The 27,352-nt window shown below is 44.8% G+C and overlaps 1 protein-coding gene across 3 annotated transcripts in view; it reads left to right on the plus strand.

The window, feature by feature from the left end:
- The window catches only part of KCNT2 (potassium sodium-activated channel subfamily T member 2), an 814,344-nt gene that overhangs the window by 648,049 nt on the left and 138,943 nt on the right, over positions 1 to 27,352 (plus strand). For all 3 annotated transcript variants that reach the window (XM_056523545.1, XM_056523546.1, XM_056523547.1), the window contains one exon: positions 6,666 to 6,777. In XM_056523545.1, coding sequence (XP_056379520.1) covers positions 6,666 to 6,777 — 112 coding nt within the window. The remainder of the gene's footprint in view (positions 1 to 6,665; positions 6,778 to 27,352) is intronic.

The raw sequence follows: 27,352 nt of genomic DNA on the forward strand, positions 1-27,352 counted from the left end.
AAATACGTCAGCATAGTCCATATAAGCCTTAGGGAGACCGGTTACAGGGGGACCCACAGGGTCACGGCAGGGAGTACTGGGAACCGGTTTAAGACAGTCCTTGAAACAAGAAGTACCCCAGCTCTTGATCTCTCCTGTGGACCAATCAAGGGTTGGGGAATGGCGTTGAAGCCACGGTAGTCCAAGGAGAATTTCGGAAGTGCAATTGGAGAGGACCAAAAACTCAATTTTTTCGTGATGAGGTCCGATGCACATTAGGAGGGGCTCCGTGCGGTAACGCACGGTACAGTCCAATCTTTCATTGTTAACACAATTGATGTAGAGGGGTCTGGCGAGACTGGTCACCGGGATGTTGAACTTGTTGATGAGAGAGGCCAAAATAAAATTTCCTGCAGATCCGGAATCCAAGAAGGCCATAGTAGAGAAGGAGAAGGTAGAGGCAGATATCCGCACAGGCACAGTAAGGCGTGGAGAAGCAGAGTTGACATCAAGAACTGTCTCACCCTTGTGCGGAGTCAGCGTACGTCTTTCCAGGCGGGGATGACGGATAGGACAATCCTTCAGGAAGTGTTCGGTACCGGCACAGTACAGGCAAAGATTCTCCATGCGGCGTCGTGTCCTCTCTTGAGGTGTCAAGCGAGACCGGTCAACTTGCATAGCCTCCACGGCGGGAGGCACAGGAACGGATTGCAGAGGACCAGAGGAGAGAGGAGCCGGGGAGAAAAAACGCCTCGTGCGAACAAAGTCCATATCCTGGCGGAGCTCCTGACGCCTTTCGGAAAAACGCATGTCAATGCGAGTGGCTAGATGAATGAGTTCATGTAGGTTAGCAGGAATTTCTCGTGCGGCCAGAACATCTTTAATGTTGCTGGATAGGCCTTTTTTAAAGGTCGCGCAGAGGGCCTCATTATTCCAGGATAATTCGGAAGCAAGAGTACGGAATTGGATGGCGTACTCGCCAACGGAAGAATTACCCTGGACCAGGTTCAGCAGGGCAGTCTCAGCAGAAGAGGCTCGGGCAGGTTCCTCAAAGACACTTCGAATTTCCGAGAAGAAGGAGTGTACAGAGGCAGTGACGGGGTCATTGCGGTCCCAGAGCGGTGTGGCCCATGACAGAGCTTTCCCAGACAGAAGGCTGACTACGAAAGCCACCTTAGACCTTTCAGTAGGAAACTGGTCCGACATCATCTCCAAGTGCAGGGAACATTGCGAAAGAAAGCTACGGCAAAACTTAGAGTCCCCATCAAATTTATCCGGCAAGGATAGTCGTAGGCCGGAAGCGGCCACTCGCTGCGGAGGAGGTGCAGGAGCTGGCGGAGGAGATGATTGCTGAAGCTGTGGTAGTAGCTGTTGTAGCATCACGGTCAGTTGAGACAGCTGGTGGCCTTGTTGCGCTATCTGTTGCGACTGCTGGGCGACCACCGTGGTGAGGTCGGCGACAACTGGCAGTGGAACTTCAGCGGGATCCATGGCCGGATCTACTGTCACGATTCGGCTGGCAGGAGGTGGATCCTCTGTGCCAGAGAGGGATTGGCGTGGACCGTGCTAGTGGACCGGTTCTAAGCTACTACTGGTATTCACCAGAGCCCGCCGCAAAGCGGGATGGTCTTGCAGCGGCGGTAGTAACCAGGTCGTATCCACTAGCAACGGCTCAACCTCTCTGACTGCTGAAGATAGGCGCGGTACAAGGGAGTAGACAGAAGCAAGGTCGGACGTAGCAGAAGGTCGGGGCAGGCAGCAAGGATCGTAGTCAGGGGCAACGGCAGGAGGTCTGGAACACAGGCTAGGAACACACTAGGAAACGCTTTCACTGGCACAATGGCAACAAGATCCGGCGAGGGAGTGCAGGGGAAGTGAGGTATACATAGGGAGTGCACAGGTGAACACACTAATTAGACCAACTGCGCCAATCAGTGGCGCAGTGGCCCTTTAAATCGCAGAGACCCGGCGCGCGTGCGCCCTAGGGAGCGGGGCCGCGCGCGCCGGGACAGGACCGACGGAGAGCGAGTCAGGTACGGGAGCTGGGGTGCGCATCGCGAGCGGGCGCCACCCGCATCGCGAATCGTATCCCGGCTGGGGGCGGTATCGCAGCGCACCCGGTCAGTAGATCTGACCGGGGCGCTGCAGTAGCGAGGATGTTGCGAGCGCTCCGGGGAGGAGCGGGGACCCGGAGCGCTCGGCGTAACAGTTGCATCCAAAGAGCACCATACCTACTGTGAAGCATGGGGGTGGAAACATCATGCTCTGGGGCTGTTTTTCTGCTAAGGGATCAGGACAACTGATCTGTGTAAAGGGAAGAATGAATGGGACCATGTATCGTGAGATTTTGAGTGAAAGCCTCCTTTCATCAGGAAGGGCATTGAAGATGAAACATGGCTGGGTCTTTCAGCATGACAATGATCCCAAACACATCGCCTGGGCAACGAAGGAGAAGCATTTCAAGGTCCTGGAGTAGGCTAGCCAGTCTCCAGATCTCAACCCCATAGAAAACATTTGGAGGGAGTAGAAAGTCCATGTTGCCCAGCGACAGCCCCAAAACATCACTGCTCTAGAGGAGATCTGCATGGAGGAATGGGCAAAAATACCAGCAACAGTGTGTGAAAACCTTCTGAAGACTTACAGAAAACATTTGACCTCTGTCATTGCCAACAAAGGGTAAATAACAAAGTATTGAGATGAACTTTTGTTATTGACCAAATACTTATTTTCCACCATAATTTACAAATAGATTCTTTAAAAATCAGACAATGTGATTTTATGGATTTTTTTTCTCATTCTGTCTCTCATAGTTAAGGTATACCTATGATGAAAATTTCAGGCCTCTATCATCTTTTTAAGTGGGAGAATTTGCACAATTGGTGGCTGACTAAATACTTTTTTGCCCCACTGTATATAAAAATTACATATTTTGAAAATAATCAATTTTTTTTGTAAAATTACACAATTCAACCTTCTTGCCACAAGAGATCTTCATTCTTCTTTACTGCCTTATGGGAAAAGACGCGACAAGAAATACAGTTGTCAGTTTTTAGGACCGTTACACAGGGTCCAGTAAAAAGTCTTCCGCACAGTCTCAAACAATTTATGGAACTGGAGATCAGGCAAGAATTATTTAGCTTTGGGATGGAATCATTGCTTAATAATATACAATTGTAGAAAAAGTTGTCAGCTTCCTTATAAATAAATAGTGTTAGACTTAATGTAAACAAACCTCAAGGGGACAATCCTAAAATAAATGGACAATGTTCCCGGATTGAAATATTTCCGTACACCTCTGAATGATTTACAAAAATCTCGGCTTTCACTGACTCCCCTTGTATCAGAGCAGAAACAAATATGTTCCTGAAGGGATTCTCAGCAGGACTGAAGTGGAATGAGAAAAAGTCAGTATTTAGATTTACTGCTGCCTTCTGTAGTTATTGGAGCCGTACAGCCCAGCTACACAACTAAACAAAAATTATATTCCATATATACATGTTTTTTAGATGAAATGAAAATAAGTTGGAAAAGCTTCTGGTTTCATTGTTTGTTTCAGGAGATTTTCTTTGTACTGTTACAAAAATAAATGCACCTCAAATTTTATCCATACTAGGATATGCCAATTTTAAAGGGTACTCCATGGATATATATATATATATATATATATATATATATATATATATATTTATATATATTTATTATTTTATTATTTTTTTTATATATCAACTGGTGCCAGAAAGTTAAGCAGATTTGTAAATTATAGGACAAACGAAGAGCACGCACGTGCACTCACCGCAAGCAGACAGTCGGGTCTGGAAGTCCGGTGATGGGGTGCCGGGTCACGGCATAGGCGCTGGTGTATGGCGCTCGGAGGCTATGCCGGCAGTTTCGCACGTGAGTGCGTGCTTCTTCCGGCCTCTGAGGCCGAAAGAAGCACGCACTCACGTGCGAAACTGCTGGCATAGCCTTCGAGCGCCATACACCAGCGCCTATGCCGTGACCCTGCACCCCGGCACCATACTTCCAGACCCGACTGTCTCTGCTTAGCAGTGAGTGCACGTACGTGCTCTTTGTTTGTCCTATATTTGATGCTTCATGCTTTTGTATGTGCACCCCCCAGGAGACACTGAGACAGGTCACCGAGGATTGTTTTGCAAGTTATAGAAGGTGATATTGCTTCCTGTGTGCTCTCCCCATTTCCTCGCTTTACATTGTTGTTTAGATATGTAAATTACTTCTATTTACAAATCTTAACCCTTCCACTACATATCAGCTGTGGTATACTCCAGAGGAAGTTCTTTTCTTTTTGAATTTCTTTTCAGTCTGACCACAGTGATCTCTGCTGACACCTCTGTCCATGTCAGGAACTGTCCAGAGCAGGAGAGGTTTGCTATGGGGATTTGCTCCTGCTCTGGACAGTTCCTGACATGGACAGAGGTTTCAGCAGAGAGCAAAGTAGAGAGAAAAGTAGATAAGGATGTCTACAGGGGTGATTTGTTGAATGAAGTCTTAAAGGAGTTCTCCACTGCCGCAGCGTTCGGAGGTCTGCGGGGGTCGTGAAGTCACGCCACGCCCCTCATGATGTCACGCCACGCCCCTTCAATGCAAGCCCATAAACTTACATTGAGGGGGTGTGGCTTGACATTATGAGTGGTGTGGCCGTGACGTCACAACACCCACAGCCCGCACCCAGCGTTCTGAACAAAATGTTCCGAACGCTGGGGCAGTGGAGAACCTCTTTAATGACAGGTACGTTTTAACGATTGGCACATTGGTACGGAAGAAGAGAGCACCCTGCCCATGAAGGCTTACAATATTACAATGATGCAGAGGAGGGTGTAATTTTCTGTACCGTTTCCCTGCAGAATCTGCTATATGACTCTCCTGACGAACAAGTAAACACATGTTTATTGGTTGATCTTGTTGTTTTGACCAGTCAAAAAATAATTGGCTGATGAAATGAACAACCAATGAATAATGGCAGCAAAGGTATGCATGAACCATCCAATAATAGATAGCACTGTCCTTTCTACACGGCATTTGAACCATGTAAAGGCTCTGTAGACGAGTACTAATGTATGAGATCAGAGCTCAATTACTGTGGGGGGTTGGTAGTTATGTAATAGCCATAGAAAAAACAAGTGGCACTGATACCTCTCAAACGTAGACCCTCAGCAGGACAAAATAGCAACTGATCAGGTGGCCAAGTAATCTCCAGCAGCGGCGGTGCTAGAACAAAAGTGAACAGCAATCACTAATATGTGTCCCAAAAGAAACAAAGGTGCTCTGCACTCACCGCTAGATGCTGGTTAAACGGCTTCCATATCGGGCTGATGCTCCGGCATGTTACACAGGACTGCGTGGGGCGCTCAGAGGCCATTGCCAGCAGTTTCGCGCATAGGAATACGCTTCTTCCGGCCTCCCAGGAGGCCGGAAGAAGCGCATTCCTATGCACGAAACCGCCGGCAGTCGCCTCTGAGCGCCCCACGCAGTCCCTTGTACCATACCGGATCATCAGCCCGATATGGAAGCCGTTTAACCAGCATCTAGAGGTGAGTGCAGAGCACCTTTGTTTCTTTTGGGATACATATTAGTTATGTAATAGCGCTCTAAAAAGGGGGAAGAGGTGAGCAGAGAAAGACAAAACCACCATAAGCATTGCGCTGTCATGTCTGTTACAAGCAGCAGTAGAGTCAGCTTTGTAAAGGAGTTGAACAGACTTTATAGCAGCAAAATGTATTAAATAGTTTTTGCATTAAGAAAATGAATGATCACTCAAGATGGTGTCCCCGCCGCTCCCGATGGTGACCCCGGCCTCCGCTGGGCTCTCCGCTGTCTTCTCTGGTCCTCCGCTGTCTTCTCCGGTCCACTTCTGTCTTCTCCGGTCCTCTTCTGTCTACCGCAAGGCCTTACTGGGCCTGCGTAGCGACGTCATTACGCCGCTGCGTACGCCATTCCTATTGGATGACGTGCGCAGCAGCGTATTGACGTCATCGGAGAGGGCCGAGAAGACACCGGAAGACCAGCGCTGGACCCGGAGGGCACCACGGAGCATCGTGGAGGGGTAAGTAATACTTACCGCACCACATGGGGAACATTAAGCTGCTATCTGGCAGCAGCTTGAGCATTTGGCGCTGCAAGATAGCACTTAATGCGATGGCACCGACATAAAAAAGCATCGTATGTCGATGCTGACATCGACATGCGATGGCCTCTGAGAGGCCATCGTATGTCGATTTCATTATATGTCGGGGCCATCGTAGGTCGGGGGGTCACTGTATATATATTTCAATTGAAAGGTGTGTAACAGACACAGTGTGAATTTCACATGACTTGCTGTTTTCTAATACAGTAGTCCAGCTCGTAGCTCGGAGTCTGCCTGACAGGCCACAATGTTAAATAATTTCAGCTGCAAAGTATTTAATAGTGCAAATCAGTCAAGACTATTGGCTTGTGGTGTGTCAGACGGCAGTCACGGATGGTCGCACCTAGCAGAGTCTCAAAATATGGCTGACACTAAACATTTCTAGGACAGGAAATATACTGTATCTAATTTTATAGGGGAAAATAAAAAATACTAAATTCTTGTTTATGCCTCCAGGTAAAGGAATAGAGTTCTAACTAGCAGATCAGCAGCTCCTCCGTGTGTTTATATACATTAAAAGTGTGTTTTTTCTTTTGTTTAGGTTATTTTCAAGCCTCAGCATCATCACAGAGCTAACACATCCAGCAAACATGCGCTTCATGCAGTTTAGGGCTAAAGACTGTTATTCTTTAGCTCTTTCTAAGCTTGAGAAGGTAAGAGACTGAAAAAATTAGAAAACTTATAATATTGAGACTTTTATACATATTTGAGAAGTTATTGTGCATCCTCTGTTGAAGAGAAATTACATCCGATCTGTCCATGGCTTTGTTGTTTTTTTTTTTTTTTTTTTCCTATGGTTTCCAGTCTACAAATGTTTATTTCTACCTATAGAACATTTACATACAGTGTTCTTTATTATCTTAAACTTTTTTGCAACTTTTTTTATAACTCTTATGGGAAGTCCAAGTCAAAACACATTATAATATGTAATATATTACTTATTTTCTGCACATACCGTGAAGTAACTCCTGTGCAATGTGCTCAATTCTTTTTGCTGCCACCTCTGGTGAATTTATTGTATGTATATATATATATATATATATATATATATATATATATATATATATATATATAGATCCTTAAAAGGGTGCTCGGCTGTAAACATCGTATTTACTATCCAAAGGATAGGGGATAAGATGTTAGATCACAAGGGACCCTTTGCTGGGGACCCCCACAATCTACGGGCTGACAGCGGCGTCCGAAACGTGGAAGCTTGCAGCTTCCGCGTTCGTGAAGTCAAGCCACGCCCCCTCCATTCATATCTAGTACATAGCCGTCACGACTCCTCCCATAGACGTGAATGGAGGTGGGGTGGCAGCCGGCGTTGCTAGTCATCGGGCATGAAGTGGAGTTCGATCTGTGCACCACATAACAGGGGTGTCGCATCGGAAATTGTGGGGGTCCCCAGCTGCGGGACCCCGTGATCTAACATCTTATCCCCAATCCTTTGGATAGGGGATAAGATGTTTTTGTCAGAGTACCACTTTAATCTCCTCACCACACAGATAGAAATTACTAATAACCTGTAGAAGAGGCACTCAAGATAAGCCCTCATACCAGTGGGCAGATGCCAGCTAGTTAGTCCAGGCGTTACCAGGGAAAAAGGAGGAAATGTGTGATGTAGTATGGCACTGTTAAAGCAAAAAGTAAGTGTTGGCAAACTTAGCCTGGTTCAGCTTTATCTCTTTAATTAAAACTGGAACTTTTATTAATTTGTGGCTACTTTTAGGAGATAAAGAGACTAGACTGGCTTCCTTCCTGCAGCCCCTATTTACGTATCCAGTTTTTGGTGCACCAGCTTCATCCAGCGTCCCCAACCAAACAAATAACCAAAGTTTTAAAGGTATACTACGGTGGAAATTTTTTTTTGAAAATCAACCAGTGCCAGAAAGTTAAGTAGATTTGTAAATTTCTTCTATGTAAAAATCTTAAACCTTCCAGTACTTATCAGCTGCTGTATGCTCCACAGGAAGTTCTTTTCTTTTTGAATTTCCTTTCTGTTTGACCACAGTGCTCTCTGCTGACACCTTTGTCGATGTCAGGAACTGTCCAGAGCAGGAGAGGTTTTCTATGGGGATTTGCTCCTACTCTGGACAGTTCCTGACATGGACATAGGTGTCAGCAGAGAGCACTGTGGTCTGACAGAAAAGGAGTACCCCTTTAAGTATCCTGCTTGGATATACATTGTGGGATCTACACAACAAAATGTAAAGCGCTACAACCTCCCTTCAAATACAAACTGAGGGGATTAAACATTGTATCTGCCTCTAAGAGGAAGGTAATCATCAAAAATTAGAAAGGACAAGGCCCTCCTGCAACTGCTGATCTCTACATGGGCCTCTTGTAGAGCTTGTGCATGGACAACATGACATACACACCACAAGTTCTACTGCCCAACACACTGCCCTATGATGGGGAATTGTAACTTAAAACCATGAGTAACTCAGATTTTCTAATTCCCTACAATGGGGAGCCAATATTAATTCTGTGAGGCCCTAACTTCTGTCATGTTCCATTCCAGCAAGGGGCAGCATTACTATAAGATGCTACCAGTTTGAGGCAAGGGTCGCTCCTCTTTGAAGTGAGTGCCCCGGTGGTTCCTTGTGCTAGTAGACGTAGTCCACAATGCCCAAGTATAGTGATAACCAGGGTGACTTCCCCCATTTCCCAACCATTTTACCCTGCCGGATTATTCATTTTATTGGACCCAACGGGTTCTGATTCAGACTGCATGAGAATGGACTGGAGGGGAGAAAATGTTCTATTTTTGTGCACTGGCCTTAGTCTCACCAAGGACTTCCATGCAGATCCATATAAATGAACGTGTCCTGCCAGCACCGGTGGCTCAATTGGCCAATTGAATAATGTTTGTGTGGGTTATTTTAGCTACATTTTTATTGATGTTGTAAACAGGCGTACACACCCTTACTTCTTTTAAAAAATAGCATAGACATAGTTATTGTAGTTTTCACACTGATTGACCCAAGACACCCCTCCTCTGAGCCTCTGTACAGCTGAATCATCAGCACAGGGAGTATGTTCACCTCGATATGTAAAAGCATTTAAAGTGCACCGGGCATGTCACAGAATAATTATAATTATTTTTCTATGTGCCTAGTTTTTGTTTTTGGCTCACACATTCCTCTGTTCTGCTGCTCACTCATTCTGACATCCACTACTCAGAAAGGAGTGTGTCTGAGGCAAGCACTGAGCCGGCCATCACTCATATTGCATTCACTTCCTCCCAGAGTCTGTGGTGCTGTGCTGGGTCTCTTTATCCAATCATTTTAGGCCGCTCTGTAACCCCCTCCTTTCTGTTTTCATGCTTCATGCCTGATAGACAGGAGTAAGCACACAGGAGTACTAGTCCAGCCCTCTCGCAACATGCATTCCCTTCCTCCCTGAGTCTCCTGTGCTGTACTTGGGCTCTTCATTCAATCACTGCAGGCTGCTCTGTAACCCCACCTCTCTGTCTTCATACTGCAGTCTAATAGAACAGGAGTGAGCACAGATGAATGCTAGTCCCGTCCTCACTTTATGGACTTTGTCCCAGCCTTTGCTTCAGCTGGGACAAAGATGATGCTGCAGCCGTACAGGATTATGTTCTAGTTGGTATGTGGCCCCCTAGTGGTCTTTTTTTATAAGCCATGATTTCGATTGAAAGGATATTACTTTTTTTTTATTAAGTATATTAGAAAGGTTGATGTTTTGCCAAGATGTACAACATCTAAGAAGTTTCTGATTCTTTAACAATTTAACATCTTAACTCTTAACTAAAAGTTGCTACAATTTTAACTCAGTAATGCACAAAGGAAATAAAACAGGGAATTGTAAAGTTATGCATAGCCTATAATACAAACACAAGAAGTGATGTGAAACATCCGGCACTGAGGAATTTCGGAAGGGATTTATAGGCTGTAGAAGTCCCTTCAATAATTGCTATTCTTCCTTGAAATACAACATCAATAGGCAATAGTTTAATTGTTGGTCTTCACAATGAATTTGGCCATAAAATAAGCTGTTTATGGAGCAGCGGCTATGTGAATTAGTTCATCAAATATTAACAAGCGGCCATATACTATATATATATATATATATTTTATTTTCATTCTGTTCAACCACATCTTTGATTTACAAGCAATTACGCGGCATTGAAGGCGATCTAAATTTGTCTAATTAATTATTTATCTGAATGTGTAATGAAATAGCGCCACGGCTAATGGACTGGGGAGCTTAACATTTATTTTCCCATCTGTTGCTCGATGTCAAGATATTTTTTTTTTTGGGTGAAAATCAGCAGCAGATGAATCACCTTGAAGGTCTAGTAATTTCCGGCTTTAAATTACAGCTAAAAAAAAAAAAAAAGTTCCAGACATTGCAGAACACACTTTTTGACGTCTCGGCGTGATTTGTGGGATTATGTGATAATAGAAGGCGATGTGTCAAATACTAAATGGCTCGATTGTGCCAGGCGGGAGCTCACTTTTATTCTAAGTTGGTCATAATGTAGCCGTTTTTGTTATAGGATGAATAGGATAAATACTTATAGCATATGCATAGAATAGGTAGGCAATTGTTTAGTGTTTTAAACCTTATGGGGTTGTCAAGTGCAGGAAAAAAAAGCTAATATTAATGGCAGAATTCTGTGAGCACTGCATTATCAGTCTAGACCAGTTTCCCAACTATTATGCCATTAGCTGTTGAAGATCTACAACTTTCAGCATGCCCGGAAGTTGTAGTTTTGCATCAGTCAAAGGGTACTCTGCCCCTTTGAATAGGGAATAAGATGTATGATTGCAGAAGTCCCTCCGCTGGTGATCCCCGCAATCTCGGCTGCGGCACCCCAGACATCCGATGCACAGAGCAAACTTCGCTCCATGCTGGATGACTGGTGATGTGGGGCTGAGGCTTGTCATGTCATGGTCACACCCCGCTCGTGATGTCATGGCCATGCTCCCTCAATGCAAGCCCATGCTCCCTCAATGCAAGTCTATGGGAGGGGGCATGACAGCCATCATGCCCCCTCCCATAGACTTGCATTGAGGGGGGGTGGTCATGATGTCACAAGCGGGGCGTGGCTGTGACTTCACGAGCCTCTGGCACTGCACCTGACCTCATGTCCCATCCTCATATTCCGTCCCCATGTCCTGTCCCCATATCCCGCTCTCATATCACCACCTCATATTCCTTTATTATATCCAGATCTTATATCACATCTTCATACATCCCCATATCACAACCTCATATCCTGTCCCCATATACTGTCCCCATATCCTTTCCTCACATCCCGGCCTCATATCCCCACCTCATATCTTGTCCTAATTTCTCGTCCTTATAACCCGACCACAAATCCAGTCTTCATATCCCATCCCAATATCATGTCCTCTGGTGGGGCTGAGTTGTGATGAAGATATTGTAAACTGAAAATAAAAGGGTAGTGGCTTAAAGAGTGGGCGTGTCTTTTCAAGATGGGGCATGGAATGCGGGGAGGATGTGGCTTGCCAGCCGGACTGAGGCATTCACCAGGAGATGCAGAGCAGAGCTTGGAGTAAGGTACCAGAAGTCCTATATACTTGCACCGGACTTGAAAAAAAAAAAAACATCCTTCACTTAAGGGGGTAGGTTAGGGTTAATTTAACTATATATTTTTTATTTGACAGATAAGTAACATGTGACCAAATATTAGCTAAATATCTCCAGCCATACGGATGTTATGCTGGAACATACATTTCCCATAGATTTGCATTGGATTTTAAACAAAAACCCTGATTCTTGCAAATGGGGGGAAGGTTAGGGTTAAAGGAGTACTCCGGTGAAAAACTTTTTTTTTTTTTTTTTAAATGAACTGGTGCCAGAAAGTTAAACAGATTTGTAAATTACTTTTATATAAAAATCTTAACCCTCCCTGTACTAATCAGCTGCTGTATGCTTCACAGGATGTTCTTTTCTTTTTCAATTTATTTTCTATCTGACAACAGTGCTCTCTGCTGACACCTCTGTCTGTCTCAGGAACTATCCAGAGCAGGAGTGCTTTGCTATGGGGATTGCTCCTGCTCTTGACAGTTCATGACATGGAGAGAGGTGTCAGCAGAGAGCACTGTGGCCAGACTGGAAAGAAATGTAAAAATAAAAGAACTTCCTCTGGAGCATACAGCAGCTGATAAGTACTGGAAGGATTAGGATTTTTAAATAGAAGAAATTTACAAATCTGTTTAACTTTCTGGCACCAGTGGATAAAAAAAAAATAGATTTTTACTGGAGTACCCCTTTAAATTAACTATCCTGTATTTTTAGTGGACATATAAGTAACATGTGATTAAGTATTATCGAAATATCTCCAGCCGTTTGGAAGTTATACAGTAACATATATTTCCCATAGACTTGTATGGGACTTTAAACGAAAACTCCAAACCTCGCAAATGGTGATGGGCAAGGGTTAAATGACCTATCCTATGTTTGTAGTTGACATATTGCGCAGTGTCACTCATTGTGTCTGTTTTGTGCGTAATTTTTGGAGGAACATTTTCAAATGTCGTCTATTGTTTGTGCACCATGGAGCGAAAAATGCAGTGGACATCAATTTATTACCTTCGCATGGTTTGTTTACGCTGTCAAACTTTGCACATTGCTGAAATTTTTTATGCAAATATAGAACATCAAGGCGCTAACCTACCAAAGGGTCAGGCGGGAAGGAAAGGTGGGAAGGTGGGAAGCAAGGCACAAAGGGAAGTAGGCAGGATGACCCTGAATCACATGCAGGATCAGCAGCCAGTCACCCCAGTGATGTCACAGCCCTATATAATCGGCAGCCATTTTGCGGCTCGTCATATCATTCATTACACTGCATACAGATAGGACGGACACCCTGTGTGTGTGTGTTACAGCAGAGAAAAGCACATTACAGCAGCGTTTAACATCCTCCTAGTCACATCAGCATTCTCGCGGACAGAGCAGTGTTTTTTTTCACTGAAAAGGATTTTTACTGCAGCCATTAACCTCCCAGTGACTTTCTTCAGCATTGTATTACAGGGAGGGGCAGAGAGCTGTATGTTGACTCATACATTTCAACAAGCTGCCTCAACTTCATAAACCTTAGCAGAGGAGGCAGGAAGAATTTTTCAGCGCAATTCAGTGTCTTTGTTCCACAAAAAATCTACTACTGGTTATACTAATCTGTAGACGGTATAATACCCAGCAGTCCATTCCTAATAGTCTGTGACAGAGTGCAATTTTGTGTTTAGTGCACAGCTTTTTTTGGCTGCAGCACTGATGTGTACTGCTGGTGTTTTACAAAAATATATATTTTGTAAGGGTATTGTAGCGCATTTTGTACCTGTCAATCTGTCAAGGGCCTACATACTGTGAAAGGACAGCCAAAACTCATCACCGGCTTGTGTTTTACAAAAACACAGAGTTTTTAGGTGCATTGTAGCAAATTTTTCTGCCCTCATAAGTGCATACCGCATATGTATATCTAAGAAGTGTAGTATTCTGCACCTGTTAATCTGTCAAGGGCCTACATACTGTGAAAGGACAGCCAAAAGTACTCATCAGCTGGTGTTGTTTTCAGATACTTTTTTAAGCTTACTGTAGAGCAGTTTTCTGCCCTCATCAATGCATACTACATATCAACCTCTAAGTAGTGTACTATTTTGTACCTGTTAATCTGTCAAGGGCCTACATACTGTGAAAGGACAGCCAGTGAAGCGTTTTAAGCGTAGTGAAGCGTATTGTACTCCCCTCATATACGCACTAAGTATGTCAGACAGAGAAGTTATTGGATGTGCACAGAGGAGTGGCAGAGGCCCAAATCCTTCAGGCAGAGGTTGCAGCAGACTAGGGGCGAGATGCAGCAGGAGTTGCAGCGGGAGGCCTGAGCTCCCATTATCAGCTAGCGGTCGTGTCTCGACCAGCAACCCATCTGCCATGGTCAATTGTTAACACAGTCATCCACTTCATCACAAGTGACATCTGACACCCCCAGTCAACAGTCACTGGGTTCCTCAGACATAACCCTCAGTTGGCATGGCCCTGTTCCTGTCCTCCCATTGCCTCTGTCCTATGCTGTTCCATCTCCTACAGAAGTATCTTATGCTGTGGGTTCAGCTTCACTATTCACTGAGGACAATCTAATAAAGGACAGTTAGCAGCTTCTGCCCAGCCAAGAAGTGGAGGAGAAATCCGCCGCTTCCTCTGTTAGGCGGGCAAGTAGTGATGAGGAGAGTGACGTGGGAGGCGGTGTTTCCAGGGTTCGGGATCCTGAAGCAGATCCTGAAGATCCTGAAGCAGACACTGTTGAGGAACCTGAGGAGGACATAAGTGACAGAAGTGCAGAAGGGGCTTCATCATCATCAGGAGAAGAGAGTTGCAGGTTGCCCGTGAGGCAGCAGCTGAGCCAGCAAATGGTAGCATGGTTGGCAGTCAGCGTGGTGGCAGAAGTGGAAATTCTGGAGCCAAACATGCCCGGGGGAGACCACCTGCTTCGCGGCAGCCTACCTTCACGGGAGGTATGAATACCAAAGTCCTAAAAAAATGCACCATACACTCCCATGTGCCCCAATGACACCCATAAGGGAGTGTGTACTAATCCTGTCAAGGACAGGGGAACTCCATAAATGAATGTATACAGAGAAATTGGAGTTATAACACCACCTTAAGTATAAACGTATAAATCTTTATTGAAAATGTTTTACATAAAAAACATATAAATGCAAAAAAGTGAAGTATTGCAATGGAAATCCAACACAGAAATATCTGGCGCAGAGTAAGAGTAGTACATACAAATGAGTACATAGAAATTGTCCACACCCTATGTATAGCAATCTATGGAATCACACAGTTTAGCCACTATGGGCTATCCATACAAATGCTGCATAATAATGTATCAAGATTAGCTAGTAATATAGCCTAGAGCTGGTGTATAGCCAGGTCTGAGAGTGCATAGTGAGATACAATGATATTGAGGACAACATGTCTAAGTACTCAGTAAAAGTCAATGTGTAACCTACCCATGTGGGATAGCGAACTCTGCGACTGACCCCTACGATCGTTTCAGTTTCCCTTTTTCAAGAGGTACTGACTATGTGGGTGGTGTGGTGGTTTATATGTGTTGCCATAATGATATAAATCACCTACAGCGGTGTGGAGATTCCATCGGCGCCTGCGCCATGTCCCGCCGGAACAAAGACTGGCCCCACTTCCGGCGTCCACGTCCATCTGCGCAGGACCGAGAAACAGTGTTCCCGGGCATGCGCACTGGACTCCAGTCGCTTCGGAGGGCCGCGTCACTGGCGAAGAACACGGCGCAGGCACACTGGACATCGCACCGCTGAGAAGAATGTCCTGAGTAATCACTGCATTCACTATACACTCGCTTACATACCTGGAGGATCATAAAAATATACAAGTGCTAAAAAGACATAAAATAACATCATCACAAAATCATATTAATGTGACAAAATACAAAGTACAAGAAAAACTGGTTATAACCAATCAAGTGCAAAAAATTATATGAAAAAATAATAAAATAAGATGTATATTATAATGTGTAATGGTGAATATTAAATGTGATACACATGAAGATCCAAACTGTGATCATATAATAATATAAGTGTCTCAACCACTAAAATATATGTAGCTGACTAATAAAAAATATATTATAATAAATAGTGAAATAAATGTGTACCGTGAATACACCAAGCTGCAAGTGAAAAAGAGAGTAAATGCAAGGAATATAATATTTTCATATCCACTGATGGTTCCTTATGGACCAAATGGGTAATGCAGTATTGCCAACATCTAAACCAACCAAGCCACCATGTAGAACCATATGAGATGGGTCCTAAAAAATAAACTCAAAAATGTTCTGTTAACAAACAAACTGTTAAAATGGACACACATGGTAAAAGATATATTAAAAACAAATTGGAGACAGACGGATATAGTTTGCCTATATATTTAAATAAGGGACGCTGCACAATAGAACCTATGCTAATATACATGACACCCCAAATATATCCTGGGGTATACAAAGTATGGAATTGAATCAAAAAGATTGAACCACATGAAGAGTGGGAGAAATTGAAAAGTAGGGAATTCCCCCCAGTATACCCTATCTGGAGAATTAAATCGGCCATAAATTTACTATGACTAATAGATATGGAGGTTTTAAGCTGCAAGCCAAGAGAGTACAAACAAGACCATCTACCACTGGGAGAGAGATGCCACTGTAGAGACTCTATATCTAAGAATAATAATAATGATAATCCCTGTCCTATAAAAAGGGGGAAAAGCTCAATTGCTCATTGAGTCCATTAGGGACCATCGTATCCAGCGTAATGATCCAGCGGCACTCCTTTTGCGCCAACGTTTTTTTCAAATTACCACCACGAATATTACCTTGAATTTTTTCTATACCTTTTATTTTTAACCCGTTTGGGTCACAATTATGTTTTTCTTTAAAGTGTCTTGGTATCGTTTTTAAAATAGACAAATCAATGCAATTTTTGTCCGACAGTATGTCACGTACATGCTCGCGCACACGGATACGTAGTTGTCGAGATGTTAACCCTATGTACACCTTCTGACATTCACAGGTAGCATAGTAAATCACGTGTGTGCTGCTGCACGAGACATATTGTCGGATGGTGTATTCACGGTTACCGTTGGTTGAAGAAAAGGTTTTAGCTCTTACTACATTTGAGTTGTTACAAGCTAAGCAATCACCACAGGGATAGCATCCCACCCTGGGTGCTGTCGTGGAGAGAGGGTGAGAGACTTTTGGTGTATAGTGACTCTTCACCAAAAGATCTTTTAAGTTTCGGCTACGTCGGGCAGTCATTGGTACCCTATCTGTCACCTTAGTGGCTAAAACAGGGTCCATCTTCAGGATCCCGATATGTCTATGTATTGCTTCCCGCATTTGTTGCCATTGACAATTATATGTGGAAATGAAGCGTGTTTGTTCACTCCCACTACTTTGCTGTTTACATTTCTTTGTAACCAATAACTCTTCCCTAGGGGTATATCTTGCTCTCCTGTAAGCTTTTTTGATAGATCTTTTACTGTACCCTCTTTCCTTAAACCTTTTACTCAGCTCACAACATTGTACTTCAAATTTTTCGGTGCTGGAGCAGGTCCGTTTCAGGCGTAGAAATTGCCCAATTGGGACTGCATTAATTGTAGATGGTATGTGAGATGAACTAGCATGTAATAAGGAGTTCGTGGCAGTCTCTTTTCTGTAAATATCTGTTGCCAGATGTCCATCAGGTTGACGTTGAAGTTGGATATCCAGAAAATTTGCAGAGGTGGAGCTGTAAGTGTATGTTAACTTAAGGTTAATGGAGTTATTATTCAAATCAATCATAAAATCCTTTAACAATTCTGCTGAGCCATACCACAGAAATAGCACATCATCAATATAGCGGAGCCAGCACTGCACATGGGCAACGCCCCGCGCCCCACCGCACTGAAATACCTCCCTCTCCCAGTAACCCAGGAAGAGGTTAGCGTACGATGGGGCACAGGCCGAGCCCATGGCAGTGCCACGCCTCTGCAGGTAAAAGTAATTTTTAAAAATGAAAAAATTATGAGTTAAAATAAACTCCAACAACTCCAAGATCAAAGTGCTCGAATCAGTAGGAATATTACTGGACTCTAAATAGAATCCAACAGCTTTTAGTCCATCACTGTGAGCTATACAGGTATATAGTGATTCCACATCTGCAGTAACAAACCTCCATATCTATTAGTCATAGTAAATTTATGGCCGATTTAATTCCCCAGATAGGGTATACTGGGGGGGAATTCCCTACTTTTCAATTTCTCCCACTCTTCATGTGTTTCAATCTTTTTGATTCAATTCCATACTTTGTATACCCCAGGATATATTTGGGGTGTCATGTATATTAGCATAGGTTCTATTGTGCAGCATCCCTTATTTAAATATATAGGCAAACTATATCCGTCTGTCCCCAATTTGTTTTTAATATATCTTTTACCATGTGTGTCCATTTTAACAGTTTGTTTGTTAACAGAACATTTTTGAGTTTATTTTTTAGGACCCATCTCATATGGTTCTACATGGTGGCTTGGTTGGTTTAGATGTTGGCAATACTGCATTACCCATTTGGTCCATAAGGAACCATCAGTGGATATGAAAATATTATATTCCTTGCATTTACTCTCTTTTTCGCTTGCAGCTTGGTGTATTCACGGTACACATTTATTTCACTATTTATTATAATATATTTTTTATTAGTCAGCTACATATATTTTAGTGGTTGAGACACTTATATTATTATATGATCACAGTTTGGATCTTCATGTGTATCACATTTAATATTCACCATTACACATTATAATATACATCTTATTTTATTATTTTTTCATACAATTTTTTGCACTTAATTGGTTATAACCAGTTTTTCTTGTACTTTGTATTTTGTCACATTAATATGATTTTGTGATGATGTTATTTTATGTCTTTTTAGCACTTGTATATTTTTATGATCCTCCAGGTATGTAAGCGAGTGTATAGTGAATGCAGTGATTACTCAGGACATTCTTCTCAGCGGTGCGATGTCCAGTGTGCCTGCGCCGTGTTCTTCGCCAGTGACGCGGCCCTCCGAAGCGACTCGAGTCCAGTGCGCATGCCCGGGAACACTGTTTCTCGGTCCTGCGCAGATGGACGTGGACGCCGGAAGTGGGGCCAGTCTTTGTTCCGGCGGGACATGGCGCAGGCGCCGATGGAATCTCCACACCGCTGTAGGTAATTTATATCATTATGGCAACACATATAAACCACCACACCACCCACATAGTCAGTACCTCTTGAAAAAGGGAAACCGAAACAATTGTAGGGGTCAGTCGCAGAGTTCGCTATCCCACATGGGTAGGTTACACATTGACTTTTACTGAGTACTTAGACATGTTGTCCTCAATATCATTGTATCTCACTATGCACTCTCAGACCTGGCTATACACCAGCTCTAGGCTATATTACTAGCTAATCTTGATACATTATTATGCAGCATTTGTATGGATAGCCCATAGTGGCTAAACTGTGTGATTCCATAGATTGCTATACATAGGGTGTGGACAATTTCTATGTACTCATTTGTATGTACTACTCTTACTCTGCGCCAGATATTTCTGTGTTGGATTTCCATTGCAATACTTCACTTTTTTGCATTTATATGTTTTTTATGTAAAACATTTTCAATAAAGATTTATACGTTTATAATTAAGGTGGTGTTATAACTCCAATTTCTCTGTATACCTTCACGGGAGGTAGTGGAACAAGGGTTCCTGGAGACGGCTGCAGTCGCAGTCAATTAGTGCGGACAGTTGGTGGGAAAATCAGCTACTCGGCGGTGTGGCAGTTTTTCATCAAGCATCCGGACGAGGTTCACATAGTCCCATGCAAGATATGTCAGCAGAAGGTGAAGGGTGGCCAGAGTCGCAATGCTGGCACCACGGCCCTGCATCAACACATGCTTCTCCACCATAAAGCAGCCTGGGAGAACTGTGGCTCCGATGAAGTGGTCCTTCCTGCTGCATCACCCACTGGCACGCCGCTGACTTTTTCAGCCAGTCAAGGCTCCACCACCTCATCCGAAGGGAGCTGTGTGTCATACCCTCCTTCTGTCGCTCCAGATGCTCCTTCTTCTCCCACTTTTAGTCAGTCATTCTGCCAACAATCCATCCGCTAAGCCATATCCAAGAGACAACAGTATGTGCCCACTCATCCAACGGCGCAGAAGCTGAATGTGCTCCTAAGTTGCTGGTGCTGCAGTCCCTCCCTTTTCAAGTGGTGGACTCTGCACCTTTCAGAGAACTGATGGCTTGTGGCGAGCCGAGGTGAAGAGTGCCAAGCCATCATTTCTTTGCAAAGAAGGCAGCCCTGCACAATTTTGTGGAAGAGAAGGTGGGCTAGTCCTTGAGCCTGTCAGTGTGTACCAAAGTGCACGGCAGCACCAACGTCTGAAGCTGTAACTACATTCAGGGACAATATATGTCCTTTACGGCTCACTGGGTGAATGTGGTTCCTGCACAGCCACAATCCCAACGTGGACAGGTCCCGCTGCTTCCTCCTCCACACTGTCAGCCCGTTGGTCCTTTGACAGTGTGCGGCTCTGCCTCCTCATCCTCCACCATGTCCTCAGCCTCCACTGCCCGGACAAGTCTCAGTGGCATTTCAGCATACCAAGTGTGCAGGGCACGGCAGTGTCAAGATGTTATTCACATGGTTTGCCTTGGGTAAAAGAGTCGCACAGGATAGGAAATGCTAAAAGTCATTCGTAAAGAAATGGGAGCATGGCTTACTCCCCGAAAACTGGAAATGGGAACCATAGTGACTGACAACGGGAAGAACATCTTGGCCGCGCTGCGACAAGGAATGGTGAGCCAAGCGCCCTGCATGGCACACGTGTTAAATCTGGTTGTCCAGCAGTTCCTGAAGTGTTCCCCCCATTTGCAAGACATCCTAACAATGGGAAGGAAACTTTGCATGCACTTCAGCCACTCGTACACTGCAAAGCACACCCTCCTTCAGCTGCAGCATCAGAATGGTATACCCCAACATAGTCTCATTTGTGATGTTGCCACACATTGGAATTACACCATCTATATGTTGGACCGACTCTACGAACAGAGAAAAGCCATCACAGATTTCTTGATGATCCAAGCAGATAGGGGTACTCTCCTGTGTAACTTTAATGTGAACCAGTGGCAGCTCATATGTGACACCAGCAGTTTGCTCAGGCCCTTAGAGGAAACCACATTATTTGTAAGTCACCATGATTACGGGATGGACAACGTCATTCCACTGCTTAATTTCCTACAACAAGTGTTGGAAACGATGGCTGGTCAGGGCAAAGGAAACGTTGCGCCTACATCTCACGGCCACTTGAGCCCTGTGGCGGCTGAGCTGGAGGAGGATGAGGGGCACAGCGGAGCACAGTTTAGGTATCATGAGATGGGCGGTGTTTCTAGTCATCTGACAGGAGAGGAGGAGAATGATCAATTAGAGGAGCTAGAGGGTTATGAGAAAGGCGAGACAGAGGACCCAGACACACCATGGCAGTATGCAGTGGAGATGGAGGCAGGCAGTCCTTACGAGTCACTTGCACAAATGGCACGATGCATGCTCAGTTGCTTGCGTAGTGACAGCCGAATTTTCAACATTCGGCAGCGGGATGACTTCTGGCTCTCCACCTTATTGGACCCTCGCTACCGGCACAAAATGGGGGTCTTTTTTACACCCACTGAGAGGGAGGACAAACTGACCTACTACAGAGAGATCCTACGTAGTCAGTTGGACGATGCCTATTGGTGCCATCGTCCATCCACTTGCAGGTCTTACTCGGGGGGGGGGGGGGGGGCGCTCACCTTCCACTTCTATGGCTGCTGGGGAGGGGTGGGGTTGCAGGAGCAGTACCAGCTCCATCAGCAACAGCCTGAGTCTGCAGTCGCTGATGAGTAGCTTTCTTTACCCGCATAGTGAAGCAACTCATCAGCAGCAGGTAGACATGGAGCAGGACCTGAACCAGCAGGTGGTGGCATACCTTGACATGGCCATGCCAACAAACCTTAAAGATCTGCTGGACTTCTGGGTAGCCAAACTTGATTTATGGCCGCAACTAGCAGAGTTTGCCCTGAAAAAGCTGTCCTGCCTGGCCAGTAGTGTGCCATCAGAGCAGGTGTTTAGTGTGGCGGGGAACATAGTCACCCCAAGGAGAACTTGTCTGTTCACAAAAAATGTGGAGAGACTGAACTTTGTGATGATGAATCAGGCATGGATCAGCCAGGATTTCCACCCACCAATGCCAGATGCATCAGAGTAGATTGACCATGGTGCTACACCAACACTTCACAAATATGGATAGTGCCAAACAGATTTAAGGCACTGCTTCCCATTCAGACACTATATGGTCTCCTCATGCTTCAGCCAACTCCAGGCTGTGCCAATCAGGCAATATATGGTTTACTGATGCTGCTGGGCCTGGGAATAAAAACTTTTGTTATGGTAGCACAAGCTACCCAAAATCTTCTGTTTAAATTTCAAACTTTGTCTTTTTTTCTTAGGGATTGTGAAGCCCTGGGTTCTCTTCATGCTTCAGCCAACTCCAGGCTGTGCCATTCAGACACTATATGGTCTCCTCCTACTGAAACCACCTCCAGGCTCAAAATTTTATATTTCTGTTTAAAATTCTTATATTTCAATGGTCTCCTCATGCTTTTGCCACCTCCAGGCTGTGTCATTCAGGAAATATATGGTTTACTGATGCTGCTGGGCCTGGGCCACACCTCCACGCTGTGTCATTCAGCCACTATATGGTCTCCTTATGCTCCCAACACATCCACACTGTGTCATTCAGCCAGTATATATGGTCTCTTCATGCTGCGAACACATCCACGCTGTGCCATTCACCCACTATATGGTCTCCTCATCCTGCTAACACCTCCACACTGCGTTATTCAGCCACTATATGGTCTCCTCATGCTGCCAAAACCTCAATGCTGTGTCATTCAGCCACTATATGGTCTTCTCATGCTGCTAACACCTCCACGCTGTGTCATTCAGCCACTACATGGTCTCCTTATGCGGCCAACACCACCACGCTGTGTTAAGCAGCCACTATATGGTCTCCTCATGCTTCAGCCTCATCCAAGCTGTGTCATTCAGCCACTATATGGTCTCTTCATGCTGCGAACACATCCACGCTGTGTCATTCAGCCACTAAATGGTCTCCTCATGCTGCCAACACCTCCACGCTGTGTCATTCAGCCACTATATAGTCTCCTCATGCTGCCAACACCTCCACGCTGTGTCATTCGGCCACTATATGGTCTCCTCATACTAATGCCACCTCCAGGCTCTGTCAATGTGCCGCTCCGCGGCAGTGATTCTAAAAGCGACGCCGGTAATCTGCATGTTATTCTGAATAACAGTATTATTTCACTACCCCAGCACATTCCATATGCATGTTAAAACACAGCAAATTTTTCTACACCACAATTGAGGCTCTCTGTAGGCCAGAAATAGCCATTTTTAACATAGATTGGCCGCAAATAAATTTGGATCAAAACATATTTTTCCAAAAAATTTGGCGAATTGGCCAAATCAAATTTTTCAAAAGTTCTCTCTAATCATTTGTATTCAGCATATCTGACTGTGTGATCATGTGTATGCAGCAGAGCTGAGTATGGGATCATGCGTATGCAGCGGAGCTGAGTGAGGGGTCATGTGTATTCAGCAGGGCTGAGTGTGTGTTCATGAGTATACAGCAGAGCTAAGTGTGTGATCAGGTATATGTAGCAGAGTTGTTTGAGTGCGTGATCATACTTACACATCATCACACACTCAGCTCTGGTACATGTACACAGTGTTTACCAACCAGGGTGCCTCCAGCTTTTGAAAAACTCCCAGCATGCCAAGTTTTGCAACACGGAAGCATTTTCATTGGTAAACACTGACATAGAGGTAAGGGGACAGATTGCTCAGCAAAATAAATAAAAAATTAAACCCAGACATTCTGTGTACCTCATAAAGATTTATGATTTTACTATTGTGCAGAGTTTTGTTCGGCACACACTGCTATTCCAGCACTTCTAGCTGTGTGAGCAGTGTACTGAGGGAAAAATGCAGAAAATGTTGCAGGCAGGACTGGGAGAAAACTTTACAAAACAGACTTTGCATGAGTTGGGTCATATTTCTATGAACTGTCCTGTAAATATTGAATATATGCAATGTGATAATGTTTGCTGTGAAAACCCATGCCTATGTTTTCTGAAGTAATATGTACTGCTGCCAACTCAGACAGGACAAAAGAAAATATGTGTGAGCTGACAGAAGAGGCTTAGGCTAGGTTCACACTACGGAATCTCAGGGCAGAATTTCTGCCGGAGATTTAGCCGGTGGAACTAAGACTGCACGGACTGCATTGCTGTCCCCACAGATGGCAATGCATTTCTGGGTGGAACTTTTAGGAGATCTGCTCAGAAATGCATTGACATCTATGGGGACGGCAGTGCAGTCCGCGCGGTCCTAGTACCGCTGGCTTGATCTCCAACAGAAATTCTGCCCAGAAATTCCATAGTGTGAACCTTGCCTTAAAGTGTGGTTCTCTTGTTAGAGTTCAAGGTCCCACATCAGAGTATGCATAGTGTGCCTAGTTGCATAAGAAAGTACTGTGAATGGGAAGACTGTTGGGTAACTAGAGTGGGTCCTGATAGGCCCGCAACACTTGACTTGCACCACACACTAGTTAAGTGTTACTCAGCAGAGGCTGAGGACGGGGGTTGTCAGCAGTCACTAGATATATGTAAGATAGAGGTCTGCCAGAATGCTGGGGGAGATGAAGAACAGACCGCAAGTCCAAGAGGATTCAGAGACTCAAGTGAAAAGTGTGCCTCTGACTGAAACAGAAACTTCAGTAAAAACAGAAATAGAGCAGGTGCTGGAACATGGGCTTCATCCACCAGTTAAAGATGAGCCCAAGGGGGGGCTGAAATTTCACGGTCATCTGGAAGAGGTGATGTTGACCGAAAACGAAGCTACATTGATGGCTGTGGGTAATGCAGAAGTACTGAAGAGAGTACATGTGGAGCTGGGTGCTGCACTTACTGTCACATACAGAGTCCTGAGTGAAGGAGATGTGACATCTGGACCAGAGATGGTTAGGACCAGGAAGGTCCAACCACTGAACCAGATGTTGTTGCAGACCCTGGAGCTCTAGATGTCTCTGCCGGGCAGCAGAGAGATGGTGGTGAAGTGAAAGAGAAGTCTGCGAGTGAGCAGAGAGACAGCAAGGAACTAACCAGGAACTACCCTGATGCCCAAGAGGCCAAGGTCCTTGCAAAGGGGACAAAAAAAATCTTAAATGAGGAGAAGAGTCGGAACGAATCGGCTTGAAGGAAGAGACAGGCCAAGGACAGGTGACTGTCAGAGGACAAAAGAATGTCTCAAGGTCCAGCAGCGCGACTGAGGAGACAGCTGTAAGAGATGTCATAAAAGGCAAGCTGGTCTTGGTAAGAAAAGAGGGAAGATCCAGAATCTTGAAGAAACCTTACAGATGATTTCTGCTAAATTGGCACAAAAGGAAGAAGAAGAGGTTCATCACCTGACAGAGGAGAAAGAAAAAACCCTTGCAGACTTGAAGAAAGAGCAAGAAGCAAAGAAAGACGTGGAGCTCCACAAAAGTGAGTTTGCGGCTCTGCAGGATGAACTGTCCCACTCCCAGGGTCTTGTGGCCAGCAAGGAGAGCAAATTGGAGAGTCTGGTCCAGCAGATCTCATTCAAGGAGAAAGAAATTAATGTTTTGTGTGAGGCATATCAGGCTCTACAAAGTGATCACCAGGCGAGATTGGTAGCCATGGAAGAGCTCGAGAAGGAAAAAGTGGTAATGGCTCATAAGGTGCAAAGCCTGAAGGCAAAGAACGAAACGCACATTAAGTCTCACGCAGCTACCTTGGATTCACTGGAAACGCAGCTCTCCAAACAAGAGGCTCAGCTAAAAGTCTATGAGCAGAAAGTGTCCAAGATGGCATAGCTGAATAAAGATAATGAACAGATGAGAGGACAACTGCTGTCCCTGGGGGTTACTGGCAAAAATTTTACAGAATTACTGGAAAGAGAAGAGGTACACTCTGCTAAGCTCAAGAGTGAGCAGCAGAAAATGTTGAAGTCCAGATAAGAGAGAAGGAAATGGAAGGCTACTCACTCAGTTCCACAGAAACTTTATTCAGAACAACGGGTGCATGGGACTACCAGGCACGTTCACAGCAGGAGCGACATTTCGCGTTTGCACGCTTCTTCTGGCTCACTGTGAGCCGGAAGAAACGTGCAAACGCGAAATGTCACTCCTGCTGTGAACGTGCCTGTTAGTCCCATGCACGCATTGTTCTGAATGAAGCTTCTGTGGAACTGAGTGAGTAGCCATTCATTTCCTTCTCTCTTGTCTGGACTTTATACAATCTCTGCATCTTTTGGAGTTGAGCACCACTCGAACGGACAAATCTTTAGCTGTACATTGAGTACAGGGGCTTGTGTATACTCCGTATGGGAGTTAAAGTGGTAGTGCCACAAAAGGGGACCTATGAGTGGAGGGTTAATCCAATATTATTTACATTTGACCCTATATTTCACACCCAATATAAAAATTAATGTTTAATGAGCAAGATTAAAATAACCTCACACATATTGATCCGTATTCCCTTAATTGGCATGGCACTGCACACTATCAGATTGAATTGAAGAGATAGATTGTGGCTGCAGTCCACAATCTAAGATGTGAGACAATTTAAAATCTAACACATTGACCGCCCGCCCGATGTTTCGCCACAAGCTGTAGCTTTATCAAGGGCTAAGAGGCACTACCAAAGTGGTAGTGCCGACCCGATCTCTTCCCTTGTCAGAAAATTTTAAAGCTGGAAGGAGACATGAAGGTCCTAAAAGAAATCAGAGAACAAGCTGTAGCAGAACTGGAAAAGAGAGTTTAAAAGTGTCTCAGAGGGAAACTGAGGCCAAAGCCACAGCTGTCTGTGTTGAAGAAGAAAAACTGCTTGTGGGGCAAAAGCTCCTGGAGATGGCTATGCTTACTCTAAAAGTGACAGAATCTGAGCAATGGACTCAAGAAACAGAAGAGTCTGAAGACCATGCGGGGAAACCATATGAGAGGTCCTCTGAAGCTGAGACTTAGGTAAAACCCTATGAGACTTCCTCTGAAGCTTCAGAGATATTGCAATTTGATGGAGAAAATGCTGAGGCAGAGAAGTTCTCTGAGGCTGAAGCTAAATCAGAGATAACTGCAGAAGCTGCAAGTAAAGTTTTACGTTATGTGCTCCGGCCGCACACGCTGGCCATGAGCACATGGTCCCGTCACTTGCTGCTGCCACCGAGGCTGGGACTCACATTGCGGGACGCGCCTGCATGCGAGCCTCAGTCCGTCACTTACCTGGTGCTTCTCCTGCCCCAGCCTCTGTCTCACTGCTCAGGCACACGCGTCCCCGCCCCCTAGGGCACGCGCACTCCAGAGCTTTAAGATTTAAAGGGCCAATGCGCTGATTAGTGTGATTCACCTGTGGCTCATTTATATATTTCTCCACCCTCCTCACTCTCCTGCCGGATATTTGTTGCCTTGAGCCTCAGAGAAAGCATTCCTGTTTCTGCCTTGCCATGTATCTGATCCTATGCTTTATAACCCGACCTTGCTTCTCTGCCGCCTG

The sequence above is a fragment of the Hyla sarda genome, chromosome 6, assembly GCF_029499605.1.
Source record: "Hyla sarda isolate aHylSar1 chromosome 6, aHylSar1.hap1, whole genome shotgun sequence".
NCBI lineage: Eukaryota > Metazoa > Chordata > Amphibia > Anura > Hylidae > Hyla > Hyla sarda.